The sequence below is a fragment of the Salvelinus namaycush genome, unplaced genomic scaffold (assembly GCF_016432855.1).
Source record: "Salvelinus namaycush isolate Seneca unplaced genomic scaffold, SaNama_1.0 Scaffold1026, whole genome shotgun sequence".
NCBI classification, from domain to species: Eukaryota; Metazoa; Chordata; class Actinopteri; order Salmoniformes; family Salmonidae; genus Salvelinus; species Salvelinus namaycush.
The window spans coordinates 21,006-37,741 of record NW_024057705.1 but is presented as its reverse complement, the minus strand read 5'-3'; the positions used below and the strand labels follow the sequence as shown (position 1 = coordinate 37,741).

The following is a 16,736-nucleotide window of genomic DNA, read 5'->3' as shown; positions in this document are numbered from 1 at the left end:
TCTAGTTTCTATAGCCGTTGGAATTTTGTCTCTGAGTGAAACAGAACTCAATCTACAGCACTTTTCATGATAGGGAGTCAGATTTCAAACATTTTGGCCACTGATCTGGAGTCAGTTTAAAGGTCTGTGTAAATGCTATGAAGAAACAGACACTTCTTACGTCTTCCCCTGGATGTCAGTGCGTGATGACGCTTTGAATGGAGTCGATTGCGCAATCAGGGGCTGTATAAAACAGCAAATACCGGAAGTAGCTTCCCTTTGCTGCCTGCGCCTTGCGCGCGAAGGACATCGGACTCGCCTCCTTCCAAGCGTTAGTTTAGCCAGTAATATTTCTCCGGTCATGTTTTTACCCGTTATAGGTGTTAACAGCATCATAAGGTAGTTAATTTGAACCGTTGTATAGCAATTTATATCCTTTTAGTGCGATTTTGAGGCATTGCTTTGTTGTGCACTTTGAAGCGCTGGGCACGTTTCGGGGTCCCGGTCGTACGTTAGTGGGCATTTCGACGGACAAGTGGACATCTTTCGACCAAAAGAAGATTAGACCCAAGAAAGGATTCTTTGCCCAAGATTCTGATGGAAGAACAGCTCACAGTAAGAACAATTTATGATGATAAATCGTGTTTCTGTCGAAAAATGTTAAACGCTTACGCCGCCATTTTGTTTTGTATAGCTTCGCTTGGCGCAACCTGTATTGAAAAGTAAGGATAATTTAAAAAATGTAAATCAGCGATTGCATTAAGAACTAATTTGTCTTTCGATTCCTGTCAACCCTGTATTTTTTAGTCAAGTATATGATTAGCTATTGATTAAACTAGATCACTCAAAGATGGCGACCGACATTTCCAGGCTTGTTTTGCTACTATTTTCATTGTATAACCACGGTTTTTTATGGCTAAATATGCACATTTTCGAACAAACTCTATATGTATGTTGTAATATGATGTTACAGGAGTGTCATCTGAAGAATTCTGAGAAGGTTAGTGAAAAAATTAATATATTTTGGCGATGATACGATATCGCTCTCTTTGGCTAGAATCAGTGCTCGGGTAACGTTTGCATATGTGGTATGCTAATATAACGATTTATTGTGTTTTCGCCGTAAAACACTTAGAAAATCTGAAATGTTGTCTGAATTCACAAGATCTGTGTCTTTCCATTGCTATGTGCTGTGTATTTTTAAGAAATGTTTTATGATGAGTAAATTGGTAATACAAGTTGCTCTCTGTAGTAATTCTAGTCGCTTTGGTGAGATTTGTGATGGTGGCTGCAATGGCAAACTATGATTTATACCTGAAATATGCACATTTTTCTAACAAAACCTATCCTATACCATAAATATGTTATCAGACTGTCATCTGATGAGGTTTTTTCTTGGTTAGTGGCTATCAATATCTTAGTTTAGCCGAATTGGTGATAGCTACTGGTGGAGAGAAAAAATGGTGGACAAAGAAAAATGGTGTCTTTTGCTAACGTGTTTAGCTAATAGATTTACATATTGTGTCTTCCCTGTAAAACATTTTAAAAATCTGAAATGGTGGCTTTATTCACAAGATCTGTATCTTTCATTAGGTGTCTTGGACTTGTGATTTAATGATATTTAGATGCTACTATTTAATTGTGACGCTATGCTAGCGATGCTAATCAGTGTGGGGGGGGGGGTGGGGGGTGATCCCGGATCCGGGGTTGAGGCTCGTTAGAGGTTAAAGATCTGAAGATCTTTTATATCAATAGCAGTCAATTATTAATCGTCACCTTATTCAGTCTCATTCTGATTGTCGTAAAGTACTTGGTTATCTGCACAAACCCTGGCTAACAAGTTGAATCAGCAATACACAAATTGGCTTAATTATTTATTTACTAAATAATCACACACACGATTACTAATCATGTCATGAAAAGCCCCTAGTGGACTAACCCGATATGACGGCTGGTTACACAAAGGAAGGGGGTTGGGTTTGAATGATAGAGCGGGAAGACTGAGGGACAAAGGAATTGGGTCTCTATCGGACATTGAGAAGCTGTGCTACCGTAAACACACAATATTATGCATTCTAATAACCGCCCATTCGGAAAAGGAAAATTCAAGATATATATTTATTCTGAGATGCGCTTCGATAGATGGAAGACTGGTTTGCCCAGCAGAGATCGTCATTGTCCTTTGAAGAATCTTTCTGTTCGTCTTGTTGTAGAGCGGATATGCTGAAGTACTCTGTCGTTCTTAGGAGATTGTTTGTCCTTTCCTAGGTCAGGTACATTTACAGCTGCAGTTGATAACTCGACATCTTGGATGTATCACTTCTTATTTATTGAATAATAGTTAAACGTTCATACCAAGTTACCATAATCAGCTGTATTCTGGCTGGTCTAGTCGGAATTCACCATTCCAACATGGTGATCGTCATCTCCACATTGAAATTCGCTCTTCTAAACGTTAAGACAGCAGTCCTCACATTTCTGGAACTAAATGTTAATGATTGATACGGGGGCTTTTGTACTAGGGAGGAGAAGGGGCGTGTTTCATCCTTCAAACCAATGTCTGTGCTCCCGTGGGTGGGTTTACTGATTGAGCATAAGTTTATTTATGAAACAATTCTCTCATTTAGAAGCTAAAATCACATTTTATCTTCTCACAAATAGTTTCATGTTTAATCACGTAGGTTTTGCAATATTTTGATGTAAATCTGATAACTAGAATGTGTAGACTTTCAAAGATACAATTCTGTCATCCTATCATCAGTAACAATCTACCAAAACAATGACTGATCTGACATCATATTCTTTAAGTACCAACAGACTCTTCCATTACAGAAATATTCAACTTTCTGATGTTACCATCCTGTAGAGTATTTCTCTGTGGTAACAGGGTTTTCCAAAAGTCCATTCTGTAGAGTGGAGAGAGAGTCTAGGTATTTATGGGGGGGGTCATAAACCGGTGGGGGGGAGGAGAGAGAGACTGAATTCTAAACTAAGGCTGCCAAGTTTGATACAACTTCAATTAGAACTGACGTGTCAAGTGAGAGATGTCAAAGCCCTTTAACCCAACAATGGCAGGAGAGTCGCACTGTCTACTCCAACCAAATGGAGAGGCCTTATAAGCTGCCTCCCGCTGTTCAGAGGTAATTAAAATACAGTACCCTGTGTATGTAAAGAATGATAAGACACGAAAAGAGCAAAATTAAGCTCCTTATGGAAAATCAAGAGATACTTTTTGCTGACTATTATAGAAATGGGAACATCAGCAACCCCATCTTCCACACAGACCATCCCCTGGCATGGCACAGTGCTATATTAGTATTGTATTAATGAGGGTTGGAAACTCAGGATACTAGACAATGAGGACTCTGAGTCAGCTAATATACATTTCTATAAGTCTGGAACAGTATTGGTACAGGGCAACCCCAAACAGTTTCAGCTGGACTTTCACCTTATCAAATAATTAGCTCAGCAGGAGAAGCTCTCCCTTGAGAAAGATATCCCCACCCCGAGCGGGTCAGACCAGACCTCTTCATTATATAACAGACAAGCAACCCCAAGCGGAAAGTCAACCTCCCAGAACAGAGTACTACTCCCTCATTGAAATGAAGGATACATTTACCCAGCTGGAGGTAAGGCAGGTGGAGCTGGAACAGCAGGTGATTACACTCCAGTCAGTACAGACCCAGACAACAGTCCAGCACAACAACAACCTCAATAAAGAAATTGAATAAATTAACTGAGCAAACCAGAAACCTTTCAATATATACATTTAAACATGATTTTAAAACGATTTAAATATAATACATAGAAATGTTGTGGGACTATAGTAGATGAAGAATCAATATTTTTTAGATTGAGTATTTATTTGGTCATTATGTTAGTATATTATGTATGTTTGTAATAGTGTGTTATATGTAAAAATGTGTTCGTATTATAAATTGTATTTTAATGTTTAAAGACTCTTGGAAGATTAGTCCAAATGGGGACTAAAAGAGATCCAAATCAAATAACCATGTGGCGAAATCCTGCACGGAGCCTTCACCGTGCGCTGCCACTTTAAGAGCGCATGAGCAGTAAGGAAGGAGGAAATAAAGACAGCTCCGTCAGCTCTTTGGGGAGGTGCTCTTGGGTGGCGCGACAGTTTGATTGTGTGTGCTATGCTGCAGAAGTTTTGTTTGTTTTCAGCGTATGTAGTTATAAAGTATTTAACTCAATCATCGGTGTGATCGCTCTATGTCGTGGTTGTTTTCGTTTGGGACCGCGACGGTTATGGATCGCATGGATTAGTAGCAACATTGTTGCGAAGCTACAAACCAACAAACCGTCAGACAGTACACCGGCACGCCTGAAGACCACAGCTAAGATCTCTCTTGTTCCCTTTCTCTCTTTCTCTTCCCTCTATTGTTCCAGTGCTTTACCCTGCAACAGACTCTCTATTTTCTTAATGCACTTCCCATTGAAGTTCATTGGAGCTGGACTATTATTGCCCTGACAGAAGTATTTGGGTGGACATTTTAGTTAAAAGGGAGGTTGCTTAAAGTTGTGTATGGTTATTTGAACTGTATTTAGGTGGGGTGTACTAAGGACATGTGGCCGAGAAGATTGTGGACATTTTTAAGGCCGTTGTTGTGTCGATGAACACCCACCACATTCATACCCTCTGCACTCCTCCACTGGAAGAGAATACAGATTATTGCCAATCCTCTGTTGATGACTGGGTTCTGTCTTGTATGAAGTTGCTGTTGAATTGCTCTGCCATTATTATTATTATTATTGTATGAGGTATTCTTGTTGGGGTGAACCCTGTGCTGTGATGTGGGTTTTATAGGGTGTGTATTCTCTTTTCTCTCTGCTGGCTATCTGGTAAACAGGCTACACTCTAGGCAGTCTCTTCTGCTGATGTGTGTGGGTCTGGTAGTGGTACTCTCTCTGTTCTACTCTTTTCCTTTCGGCATGGTTGATACCTGCCTGGCGCCCGAACAAAATCTTTCTTTACCCCTCTCTAATAAATACCGCTACAGAATTGGCGCCCAAACAGGGACCTGAAGAGAAACACCCATGACACCATCCACACAAGGTTGAATCATGTCTTTTGTTGGAACCCCATACTGTGTCAATGTGGACACACCTGATGGTAATCATGTTCAAGATTCTTACATTGTGGAAGGACTCGATGAACTAAGAGAGTTGGATAGCACTGACTCTAATCCCCAGGTTTCCGGCTCGCCTATAACATCTCCGCCATTACCCTCCCCTCAAACCCTTCCTGTTACCTTGTCCAGAGAGACTGGGAGAGGTGTCTCTCTGATCACTGGACAACTGAAACATCAATGGAAACACACCAATCATTGTTTGACAATGCAGGAGAATGCCATTCGCAAACTCAGTGAATGTGTGGAGGCTCATCAGACAGATGTGCAGCGGAGGTTGGATTACCTTCACGGTCAAATGGAGGAAAACCAACAACAAATTGTTCAGAGACAGAAATATTTACAAGATTCTCTGAAGCAGGATATTCAAGGAAAACTGCACCAGTTCAAAACACAAATGGAAACTAACCATCAGCAAGTCCTAATCTATCTTGAGGAGGAACAAAAACAGAGAGCAGAGGAGTCAGCCTTTGTTGTGAAGGGAGTGTGTTCTTATCTGAAGGAAGTTATGGAGGACATGAAGAACTCTTTCACAGGGGAACTACGATTGTTGATTGAACAGACTCAAAAGGACACTGTTAACCTCTAACGAGTCTCCCTCCCAGATCCGGGATCCTCATTGAGAGGACCTCCATCCAGACCACAACACCACCAGCCACATCCACACCCCCATCCCAACCAATCAACCCCCCCCCCAAGTCAACCATGTCCACCCCCCCCCATTTAGGCCCCCTCAGATCAGACCTATGCCCCTCCTGCCCACCCCATGCACCCCACCCTTGCAAAGAGGGCCTCAACAGGGAAGTCACATATATGCCTAGGCCGTGAGCAGGCAAACAGGCCCAACCCCCACTCTTACACTAGCCCAAGCCAATGGCATGTACCAGATGCTCAGCAGGCTCTGCTCACACTTACTGGCCTGAGGCCAAACCACACAACCAACAACATTGGACACTTTATGGAACACAAAGCCTTCACTATCTCATCCTGTAATATCGAAGGCCTGAGGTCATCTGCCTTTGGCCTAAAGAGCAGGAACCTGAACTTCATCAAAGAAATCAGAAATACAGACATTGTCATCCTACAAGAAACATGGTATAGAGGAGACGGACCCACTGGTTGCCCTCTAGGTTACAGAGAGCTGGTAGTCCCATCCACCAAACTACCATGTGTGAAACAGGAAAGGGACTTCAGGGGTATGCTACTTTGATATAGAGCAAACGTAACTCACTCCGTTAAATTAATCAAAACAGGAACATTTTACATTTGGCTAGAAATTCAAAAGGAAATTATCTTAACAGAGAAAAATGTCCTCCTGCTTGCTCCCTATGTCCCCCACTAGAATCCCCATACTTTAACTTCTTATGGCTGCAGGGGGCGTATTGAAAAACTGGAAAATATGTGCCCATTTTCAAACGGCCTCTTAATCAATTTTTGCTCTTACAATATGCATATTATTACTACTATTGGATAGAAAACAGTCTCTAGTTTCTAAAAACGTTTGAATTATTTCTCTAAGTGGAACAGAACTATTTTTACAGCCCATTTCCTATCCGGAAGTGAGATTTCCAACATCGATGTCTCTCTTCAAGACCTTGTCTATAAAAGGTCATGTCACTTAGGACTGTAGAAACACGTCATACGCCTTCCCCTGGGTGTCATGCGGAAGTGAGAGCAGAAAGGACTTGAATATCTCGTCCAGGGTTTGAACACAACCTCTTGGAGTGAGACTTGCGCACTTTATTTTTTTTTTCTGGGCGCGAAGTAGGACCTGTACTTGGCTCCTGGAAAACGCTCGTTAAAGGTGAATATGACCTCCGGCTTCGATTTTATTTGATACATGTCACAATATCATCCTAAAGTATGTTTTTTCAATATAGTTTAATTATATTATTGAAATTTATTCTGGACTTTAGACGTGATGCGACGCAAGAATTTTGTCAAGATGGAGAGGTTAGCGTCGCACTGCCAGTGTGCTTGCTAATTCAAGAGGGAAATCGTTCGTTCTGGATCGAAATAAAGACGTTTCTGAACAAAGGACCCCTTGGAGAACATTCTGATGGAAGATCAACAAAGATAAGGACCCAATTTGGGATGTTTTTTCATATATCTGTCGAACTGTGCTATGCTACCGTTCGACTAGAATCAATGTTGCTGTGTGCTAGCTAATGTAGTAAGCTAATATAACGATATATTGTGTTTTCGCTGTAAAACACTTAGAAAATCGGAAATATTAGCTCTATTCACAAGATATTTGTCTTTCATTAGCTATCCACCATATATTTTTCTGAAATGTTTTATGATGTGTAATTAGTAGTTGACGTTGGTGTCTGTATTTTCTCTGGCTACTCCCGTGCGATTTCTGACTGTACCTATGATGGTAGCAGTAATGTAAAACTGATTTATAGCTAAAATATGCACATTTTTTGAACAAAACATAGATTTATTGTGTAACATGTTATAGGACTGTCATCTGAGGTAGTTTTTTCTAGGTTATTTAGGTTGGTTCTAGGTTAGTTAGGTTGGCTTGTGCATGCTACTTGCATCCTACTTGTGCTGTGAAAAATGTCTGTCCTCTTTTTTATTTGGTGGTGAGCTAACAAATATGTGGTGTTTTCTCTGTAAAACATTTTAAAAAATCGGACATGTTGGCTGGATTGACAAGATGTTTATCTTTCAAATGCTGTATTGGACTTGTTAATGTGTGAAAGTTAAATATTTAAAAAAAAAATAGATTTTGAATTTCGCGCCCTGCACTTGAAGTGGCTGTTGTCATATTGATCCCGACTTAGGGCTTGCAGCCCAAACAGGTTAATGAAGATAGCTTCTCCATCCTGAAGGGGGAAATCAATAATTTCCAGGCCCAGGGACATGTACTAGTCTGTGGCGACCTAAATGCCAGAACTGGACAAGAACCTGACACCCTCAGCACACAGGGGGACAAACACCTACCTGGAAGTGACAGCATTCCCTCCCCAATATGCCCCCCTAGGCACAACTATGACAACATAACCAACAAAAACAGGTCACAACTCCTGCAGCTCTGTCGCACGTTGGATATGTACATAGTCAATAGTAGACTTCGAGGGGACTCCTATAGCTCATCTCTTGGCAGTAGTACTGTAGACTACTTTATCACTGACCTCAACCCAGAGTCTCTCAGAGCGTTCAGTCAGCCCACTGACACTCCTATCAGATCACAGCAAAATCACAGTCTACCTGAACAGAGTAATAATCATGAGGCATCAAAGCCAAAGGAATTGAGTAATATTAAGAAATGCTATAGATGGAAGGAATGTAGTGTGGAAACCTACCAAAAAAACAATTAGGCAACACATTCAATCCCTTCTAGACAACTTCCTAGACAAAATGTTCCACTGTAATAGTGAAGGTGTAAATTTGGCAGTAGAAAATGTTAACAGTATATTTGACCTCAGCTTCCATATCTAATCTAAAAATTTCAAACAGAAAACCGAAGAAAATGAACAACAATGACAAATGGTTTGATGAAGAATGCAACAACCTAAGAAAGATACTGAGAAACCTGTCCAACCAAAACAGAGACCCAGAAAACCTAAGCCTTCACTATGGTGAATCACTAAAACAATGCAGAAATAAACTATGGAAAAAAAGGAACATGTCACAGTTTTCTAACGTAGAACCCAGAAGCAGACCAGGACAAGGAGAGTAAGACGAAGGTGAGTATTTATTTACAAGTTTAAGTGTAGAGATAGAAAGATCCAGGTAGCGGAGCGGGCAGCGGAGTTGAGTTGATGGGATTGAATTGGCAGATCCAAGGGAGTAACAGAAGCCACCGACGACCAGGTAGGGATGGAATGAGTGTTCCGGGTGAATGACTGTAGACAGAGAGAACGGAGGTAAGTTCAAGGCAAGCAAGACGTACAAAACAACAAAACAAACTATCAAAATGGAGGCTGATACGCTGGCACGACATACTGTTCATGGCTAACGATCCGGCAGGGAATGGATGTCAGGTCAGAGCTTATGAAGTGGAGGGATGATGATCAGGACCAGGTGTGCAGATAGCTGATGGGATACAGGTGCAGGTAATCAGAGATCTCCCAACTAGCTACGTCGTCCGGCAACCAGACAGGGTGCGTTCCAGGACACCGGAAAAACACTCCAGGACAGAACACAGGCAAAAACAGACTCAGGAAACGGGATTCGTGACAGAACAGCACGTCAGAAATCAGCTCAATGTAACTGAAGAATCCATAGACTCTAACCACTTCTGGGAAAATTGGAAAATACTAAACAAACAACACGAAGAATGTTCTATCCAAAATGGAAATGTATGGGTAAACCAATTCTCCAATCTTTTTGGCTTTATACCAAAGAACAATGCATTCGGAAAAGGAAAATGCAAGATATATATTTATTCTGAAATGCTCTTCGATAGATGGGTCGAAGATGGAAGACTGGTTTGCCCAGCAGAGATCGTCATTGTCCTTTGAAGAATCTTTCTGGTTGTAGAGCGGATATGCTGAAGTACGTTGTCGTTCTTAGGAGATTGTTTGTCCTTTCTTAGGCCAGGTACATTTACAAAATAAAAACCCTCCAACCCAAAAAAACCTGTGGTGTTGATGGTATCCTCAATGAAATGATAAAATATACAGACAACAAATTCCAATTGGCTATACTAAAACTCTTTAACATCATCCTTAGCTCTGGCATCTTCCCCAAAATTTGGAACCAAGGACTGATCACCCCAATCCATAAAATTTGAGACAAATTTGACCCCAACTACTACCAACTACTAACTACTGTGGGATATGCGTCAACAGCAATCTTGGAGAAATCCTCTGCATTATCATTAACAGCAGACTTGTACATTTCGTCAGTGAAAACAATGTACTGATCAAATGTCAAATTGGCTTTTTACCAAATTATCGTATGACAGACCACGTATTCACCCTGCACACCCTAATTGACAAACAAACAAACCAAAACAAAGGCAAAGACTTCTCATGCTTTGTTGATTTCAAAGAAGCCTTCAACTCAATTTGGCATGAGGGTCTGCTATACAAATTGATGGAAAGTGGTGTTGGGGGAAAAACATACGACATTCTAAAATCCATGTACACAAACAACAAGTGTGCGGGTAAAATAGTCAGAAAATACACACATTTCTTCCCACAGGGCCATGGGGTGAGGCAGGGATGCAGCTTAAGCCCCACCCGCTTCAACATATATATCAACGAATTGGAAAGGGCACTAAAAAAGTCTGCAGCACCCGGCCTCACCCTACAAAATCTGAAGTCAAATGTCTACTGTTTGCTGATGATCTCGTGCTTCTGTCACCAACCAATGAGGGCCTACAGCAGCACCTAGATCTTCTACACAGATTCTGCCGGACCTGGGCCCTCACAGTAAATCTCAGTAAGATCAACATAATGGTGTTCCAAAAAAGGTCCATTTGCCAGGAACACAAATACAAATTCCATCTAGACACAGTTGCTCTAGAGCACACAAAAAACTATACATACCTTGGGCAAAACATCAGCGCCACAAGTAACTTCCACAAAGCTGTGAACAATCTGAGAGACAAGGCAAGAAGGGCATTCTATGCCATCCAAAAGGAACATAAAATTTGACATGCCAATTAGGATCTGGCTAAAAATACTTGAATCAGTTATAGAACCCATTGACCTTTATGGTTGTGAGGTCTGGGGTCCGCTCACCAACCAAGAATTCACAAAATGGGACAAACACCAAATTGAGAATTCTGCAAAAATATCCTCAGTGTACAACGTAAACCACCAAATAATGCGTGCAGAGCAGAATTAGGCTGATACCCGCTAATAATCAAAATCCAGAAAAGAGACGTTAAATTCTACAACCACCTAAAAGGAAGTGATTCCTAAACCTTCCATAACAAAGCCATCACCTACAGAGAGATGAACCTGGAGAAGAGTCCCCTAAGCAAGCTGGTCCTGGTGCTCTGTTCACAAACACAAACAGACCCCACAGAGCCCCAGGACAGCAACACAATTAGACCCAACCAAATCATGAGAAAACAAAAAATAATTACTTGACACATTGGAAAGAATTAACAAAAAAACAGCAAACTAGAATTATATTTGGCTCTAAACAGAGAGTACACAGTGGCAGAATACCTGACCACTGTGACTGACCCAAACTTAAGGAAAGCTCTGACTATGTACAGACTCAGTGATCATAGCCTTGCTACTGAGAAAGCCCGCCGTAGGCAGACCGGGTGGAGGTGGAAACTGAGCTGCACTTACTAACCTCCTAACAAATGTATGACCATATTAGAGACACATATTAGAGACACAGATCTACAAAGAACTCGGGGAAAAAACTATTTTATAAACTCCCATATCTACTGGGTGAAATACCACAGTGTGCATCACAGCAGCAAGATTTGTGACCTGTTGCCACAAGAAAAGGGCAACCAGTGAAGAACAAACACCATTGTAAATACAACCCATATTTATGCTTATTAATTTTCCCTTTTGTACTTTAACCATTTGTACATAGTTACAACACTGTATATATACATAATATGACATTTGTAATGTCTTTATTCTTTTGGAACTTTTGTGAGTGTTATGTTTACTGTTCATTTTTATTTCACTTTTGTATATTATCTACTTCACTTGCTTTGGCAATGTTAACATATGTTTCCCATGCCAATAAAGCCCATTGAATTGAGAGAATGGGGGTTTTATGATCCTCACCCAACAGGGCAACAAGACCCACAGGTAGTATGTATTTACAAGCCTGTCTGATTTTAGCCATCCTAACTCCATACACAATAGGGTTCAAAAGTGGCTGGCACATCACAAATTACACTGATAACATAGTATGAAGTACAGTTGGAACATTTCTCATAGGCCTATCAAATCTACTCTGGAGCAGATTTAAGAAACAGCCGAAAGAGAAGTTGAGCAGCGAGGCCAGGTGAGGAGTACAGGTGCTGAAAGCTTTCTGTCTGGTCTCAATGGAAGATTTCAAACAAATAGACAGAATCTTAATATAAGAAAACAAAATAGTAATTAAAGGGACGGCGACAGACAAAACAACACCGTAGAGTCCATAGATGTTATTAACTGTAGTGTCTGAAGTTGAACAAGCAAGTTTCACTACCAGGTAGTTGTCACAGTACACTTTGTCTATAACGTTCCCACACAATTTCAAACGAATAGTTAAAGACAGTGTTATGATGAATTTTACAAAAGAGTACAACCATATTATACAAACTAAAATACACACCCTGTTGGGTGTCATGAGGACATTATACTGTAGTGGATAACATATAGCAAGGTACCTGTCATAGGACATGACCGCTAAATTGCTGAATTCAATAGATCCATATGTGTATATACAAAAGATCTGTAGGTAACAGTACACAGTGGAAACTGAATGGGCATCTGAAACCAAATGAGTCATAAGAGCAGGAAACAAAGCAGTGCTCCCATACAACTCATTCACAAACAAACTGCACAGAAACAGATACATGGGTTCATGAAGGCTTCTCTCCATACATATAACCACAATAAGCACTGTGTTCGTAAAAACTATGGAGACGTATAACACAGTTATTATAATGAAATAGAAGTACTTTAAGTGTCCACTGTCACTATATCCAGCTAGCATAAATGACGTGAATTGTGTTGAGTTCTCCATTTTCCTAATAGTACTTATAGAAATATTTGTAGATATATTTGGTTCACAAGACAAGGGTAACAGTGTCTATCAGGTGAAACTATCAATTTCTTATTGATGTCTCATAAATCCTTCATTCTTAGATTTGCCATCGATTACCAAGACTCTTTGCATTATTGCCACGTTATTACTCTTCAAAGTGTTTAATCCCATAGGCATCCCCATGGAAAAACATTGTTACCTGTGGCTGCAATGGACATTGAGTAGTCTATACAGCAAACTTCATTCATCCCTAGTGTAGTTCAATAATATGAATATATTGAATAACAAATACAATTGACGCAATGTCTCAGCTACCAGTCTTTACTTCTCTGCTACACTTACAAACACTCCCATCATAGTGTGTGAATCAAACAGGAGGCTAGTCGTGCAGACCCATACGGTGGTAAAACTCCCAGGGATAAGTCATATATACATCTCCCCACCAGACCATGGATCAACCCCTGTGTCCACCCATCTCACTCTTTCTCCCACTTGCCTGTCTCCCCCTCTGATGTCCTTACTGTCTGAATATAAAAAGTACAAAAAACACCTAAAACAACAAACACAGGATTTCAGTCTAAAAAAGGATTGAAGTCCGGATCACCTGGTATCTTTCTCCAGACTGCCGTGGTGTAGACATAGGCATATTGTATGTTCTGTGTCAGTGGGCTATTGCACATAAACTACTGTCACATCACTGACCTTTTATACCTTTAAAAAAACAGAAACATTATGCAGCAGTTTGTTTACTCAAACTCTAATGACACCCAGAATAAAATTGTCATGGTGTGGCTCAGCCTCCTGTGGGTGGTTAGGTTAATGCTCAGGCAATAAGTGCATAAGTGGCTGCTAAATGTTCTCTCTGCCGACATGACAATTTTTTAAAAAGAATTTCAGAAAATGTTCTTTAAAACTGCAATATTTGCTCTCGGCCCCATGACAAAATGTATAGAATTACGAAATATTAAATTTAAAGCTGAGCATTTTTCTCTCCAACACCAAATCCCCCCAAAAAGGCTAGAGCCTGCCCTGGATTGGTGTCACCCACAATGCACTCATGGTCGATCCCCATTTTCATTAGATCTGTTCATGTTCAAGTTTGTTTATTATATACACATGATGTATGTGGAATACACAGTGCAAGGAAATGCTTACTTGCAGGTTTACCTCTCGACAATGCAACAACAATAGGAAAGTAGTTATTAACTGAATAAAAGAGTACAATTTTTTTTTCTTCTCAATGTTAACAAAATAGGATACAAATTTTGCTAAAATATCTACAAAAAGTCACTCAATTTAATTAAAGTAGGATATTTACACGTGTAGGGACATTGTGCAGTATTATAAATACAGTAGGAGTACAGTAGCAGCAGTCGTAGGTGTGTGTGTGTGCGTGTGTGCATGTGTTTGAGCCTTTGTGTGAGTGAGTGCACGTGTGTTAAGGTGCAGGGAGTCAGTGCAAAAAACTGTTGTTGTGCCGGGGATCAGTCCCAGTTCAAGAGTTCAGTAGTCTGATGGCTTGCGGGTAAAAACTGTCTATGAGCCTGGAGGTCCGGGACCCGATGCTCCGGTACCTGCAGAAGGGCTTTGAGGTTGTAAACGGAGCAATTTCCGTAACAGGCCGTGATGCATTGGGTCAGGACGCTCTCGATGGTGCTGTGATAGAATTTGGAGAGGACCCGAGGGGGAATGCCTAAATTCTTCAGCCACCTGAGAAAGTATAGGCGCTGTTGCACCTTCTTGACCAGGGCGGTGGTGTTGTCGGTCCATGTGAGGTTCTCGGTGATGTGGATGCTGAGGAACCTGAAGCTGCTGACTTTTTACACTTCAGTCCCGTCGATGTGGATCGGGGTGTGTCCTCCTCCCTAAAGTCGACAATCAAATCAATTAGTTTTGCTGACGTTGAAGGAGAGGTTGTTGTTTTTGTACCAGACGGCCAGAACTCTGACATCCTCCCTCTAGGCTGACTCGTCATTGTTAGTGATCGGGCCTTCTACTTAGGCTGGTCACTAGAAACAGATTTTGATTTTGGACATTTGAAAAGGTCCTGAGGACGTCGATATATGCCTTCCTCGGGGCTCACCAACATAAACAATGGCACAGCACTGGGCTTGAAGCCCAAAACCAGAGCATTCTGGTAAGACCACTATGCCACAGCAGTTCACAATTCCCTAGCAAGCAGGGAGATTACTTGATTGTAACGGATTTCCTCTTCGTCTGAGGAGGAGTAGCAAGGATCGGACCAATGTGCAGCGTGGTAAGTGTCCATAATGAGATATTTAATCAATCAACAGAACACTGAACAAAAGTACAAACAAACAACCGAAACAGTCCCGTATGGTACTAACACAGGAAACAACCACCCACAAAACACAATAGAAAACAGGCTACCTAAATATGGCTCCCAATCAGAGACAACGACTGACACCTGCCTCTGATTGAGAACCATACTAGGCCAAACACATAGAAATATAACAATAGAAAAACAACATAGAATGCCCACCCCAACTCACGCCCTGACCAACTAAAATAAAGACATAAAAAAGGAACTAAGGTCAGAACGTAACATTGATGACTAAATGGAAATGGCCATTTATATTTAATGCTTTCCCCAAACCATAGCTTTGACCTTAACCACTGTGAATGAATACCTAAACTAACCCTTTGAGTTGTTTCTGTTTTAACCATGTAACCACACAGAATTAACCCTGTAACCACGTGAAATTAATGAGTAAAAAAATAGACATTCATCCAATTACTGCATATCCCGAAGTGAAACTATGAGATATGGTTGTACAGGGTTGTCGTCAGCAAACTTGATGATGGAGCTGGTGTTGTGCTTCGCCATGCATTCATGGGCGAACAAGGAGTACAGCAGTGGGCTGAGGACACATCCCTGGAGGTCCCGTGTAGAGAGTCAGAGTGAACAAGGTGTTGTTGCCAATCCTCACAAACTGTGGCCTGCCAGTCAGGAAGTCCAGGATCCAGTTGCAGAGGGTGGTTTCGAGACCCAGGGCCCTAAGCTTTGTGACAAGCTTGGAGGGAACAATGGTGTTGAATGCTGAACGAGCATCTGCTAAATGATTCAAATGTAATCTAATGTATTATAGTCAATGAACAGCATTCTTACATAGGTGTTCCACTTGTCCAGGTGTGATAAGGCTGTGTGAATAGCAATGGAGATGGCATCTTCCGTGGATCTGTTGTCATGGTAGGTAAATTGGAATGGTTCCAGTGTGTCTGGCTACTGGCCTTGATGTGGGCCATGACCAGCTTCTGAGGACGTGGCCAGGGATGTCATCTGAGTTGGAGGCTTTGTGAGTATTCACTCACAAAGCGTTTTCCTCAGGTCAGCCTCGGAGTGCAGAAGCACCTGGTTGTCCGGAGCAGAGAGAGACCTCTTGGATTGCTCGGTGTTGGTGGCCTCAAAGCGACCATAGAATGTGTTGAGCTTGTCTGGGAGGGAGGACTCAGTGGGCATCTCACAGCTGGATTTGCCTTTGTAGTCCGGGATGGCCTGTTGTCCTTGCCACATGCGTTGTGTGTCTGAGCTGTCATATTTTGATTCCAATGAGTCTATATTGTCTTTTTGCATCCTTAATGGATTTCCAGAGCTCATACATGCTCGCCTTGTACACATCATGCGTAGCAGTGTCGTTGAATGCTGCAGTACTGGCTCTCAGCATTGCACGGATTCCTCCGTTCATCCAGGGTTTTTGTTTGGGGTATGTCTGGATTTTTTCTGTGGGTACAACATCATCAACACATTTTTTTATGAAACTTGTGACTGATGATGTGTATTGATATTATTTTTTTATATTTAACTTTTATTTAACTAGGCAAGTCAGTTAAGTCTTATTTACAATGACGGCCTACACCGGCTAAACCCTGATGACGCTGGGCCCGTTGTGCGCC

General features: G+C 41.3%; 1 protein-coding gene across 1 annotated transcript; it reads right to left on the bottom strand.

Moving 5' to 3' along the window:
* Positions 1–11,960: 11,960 nt before the first annotated feature.
* On the bottom strand, positions 11,961–12,800 carry LOC120035324 (olfactory receptor 11A1-like). Its single transcript, XM_038982108.1, has one exon. It carries the CDS (start codon positions 12,798–12,800, stop codon positions 11,961–11,963), a length of 840 nt encoding a protein of 279 aa, XP_038838036.1.
* Between the last annotated feature and the right edge of the window lie 3,936 nt (positions 12,801–16,736).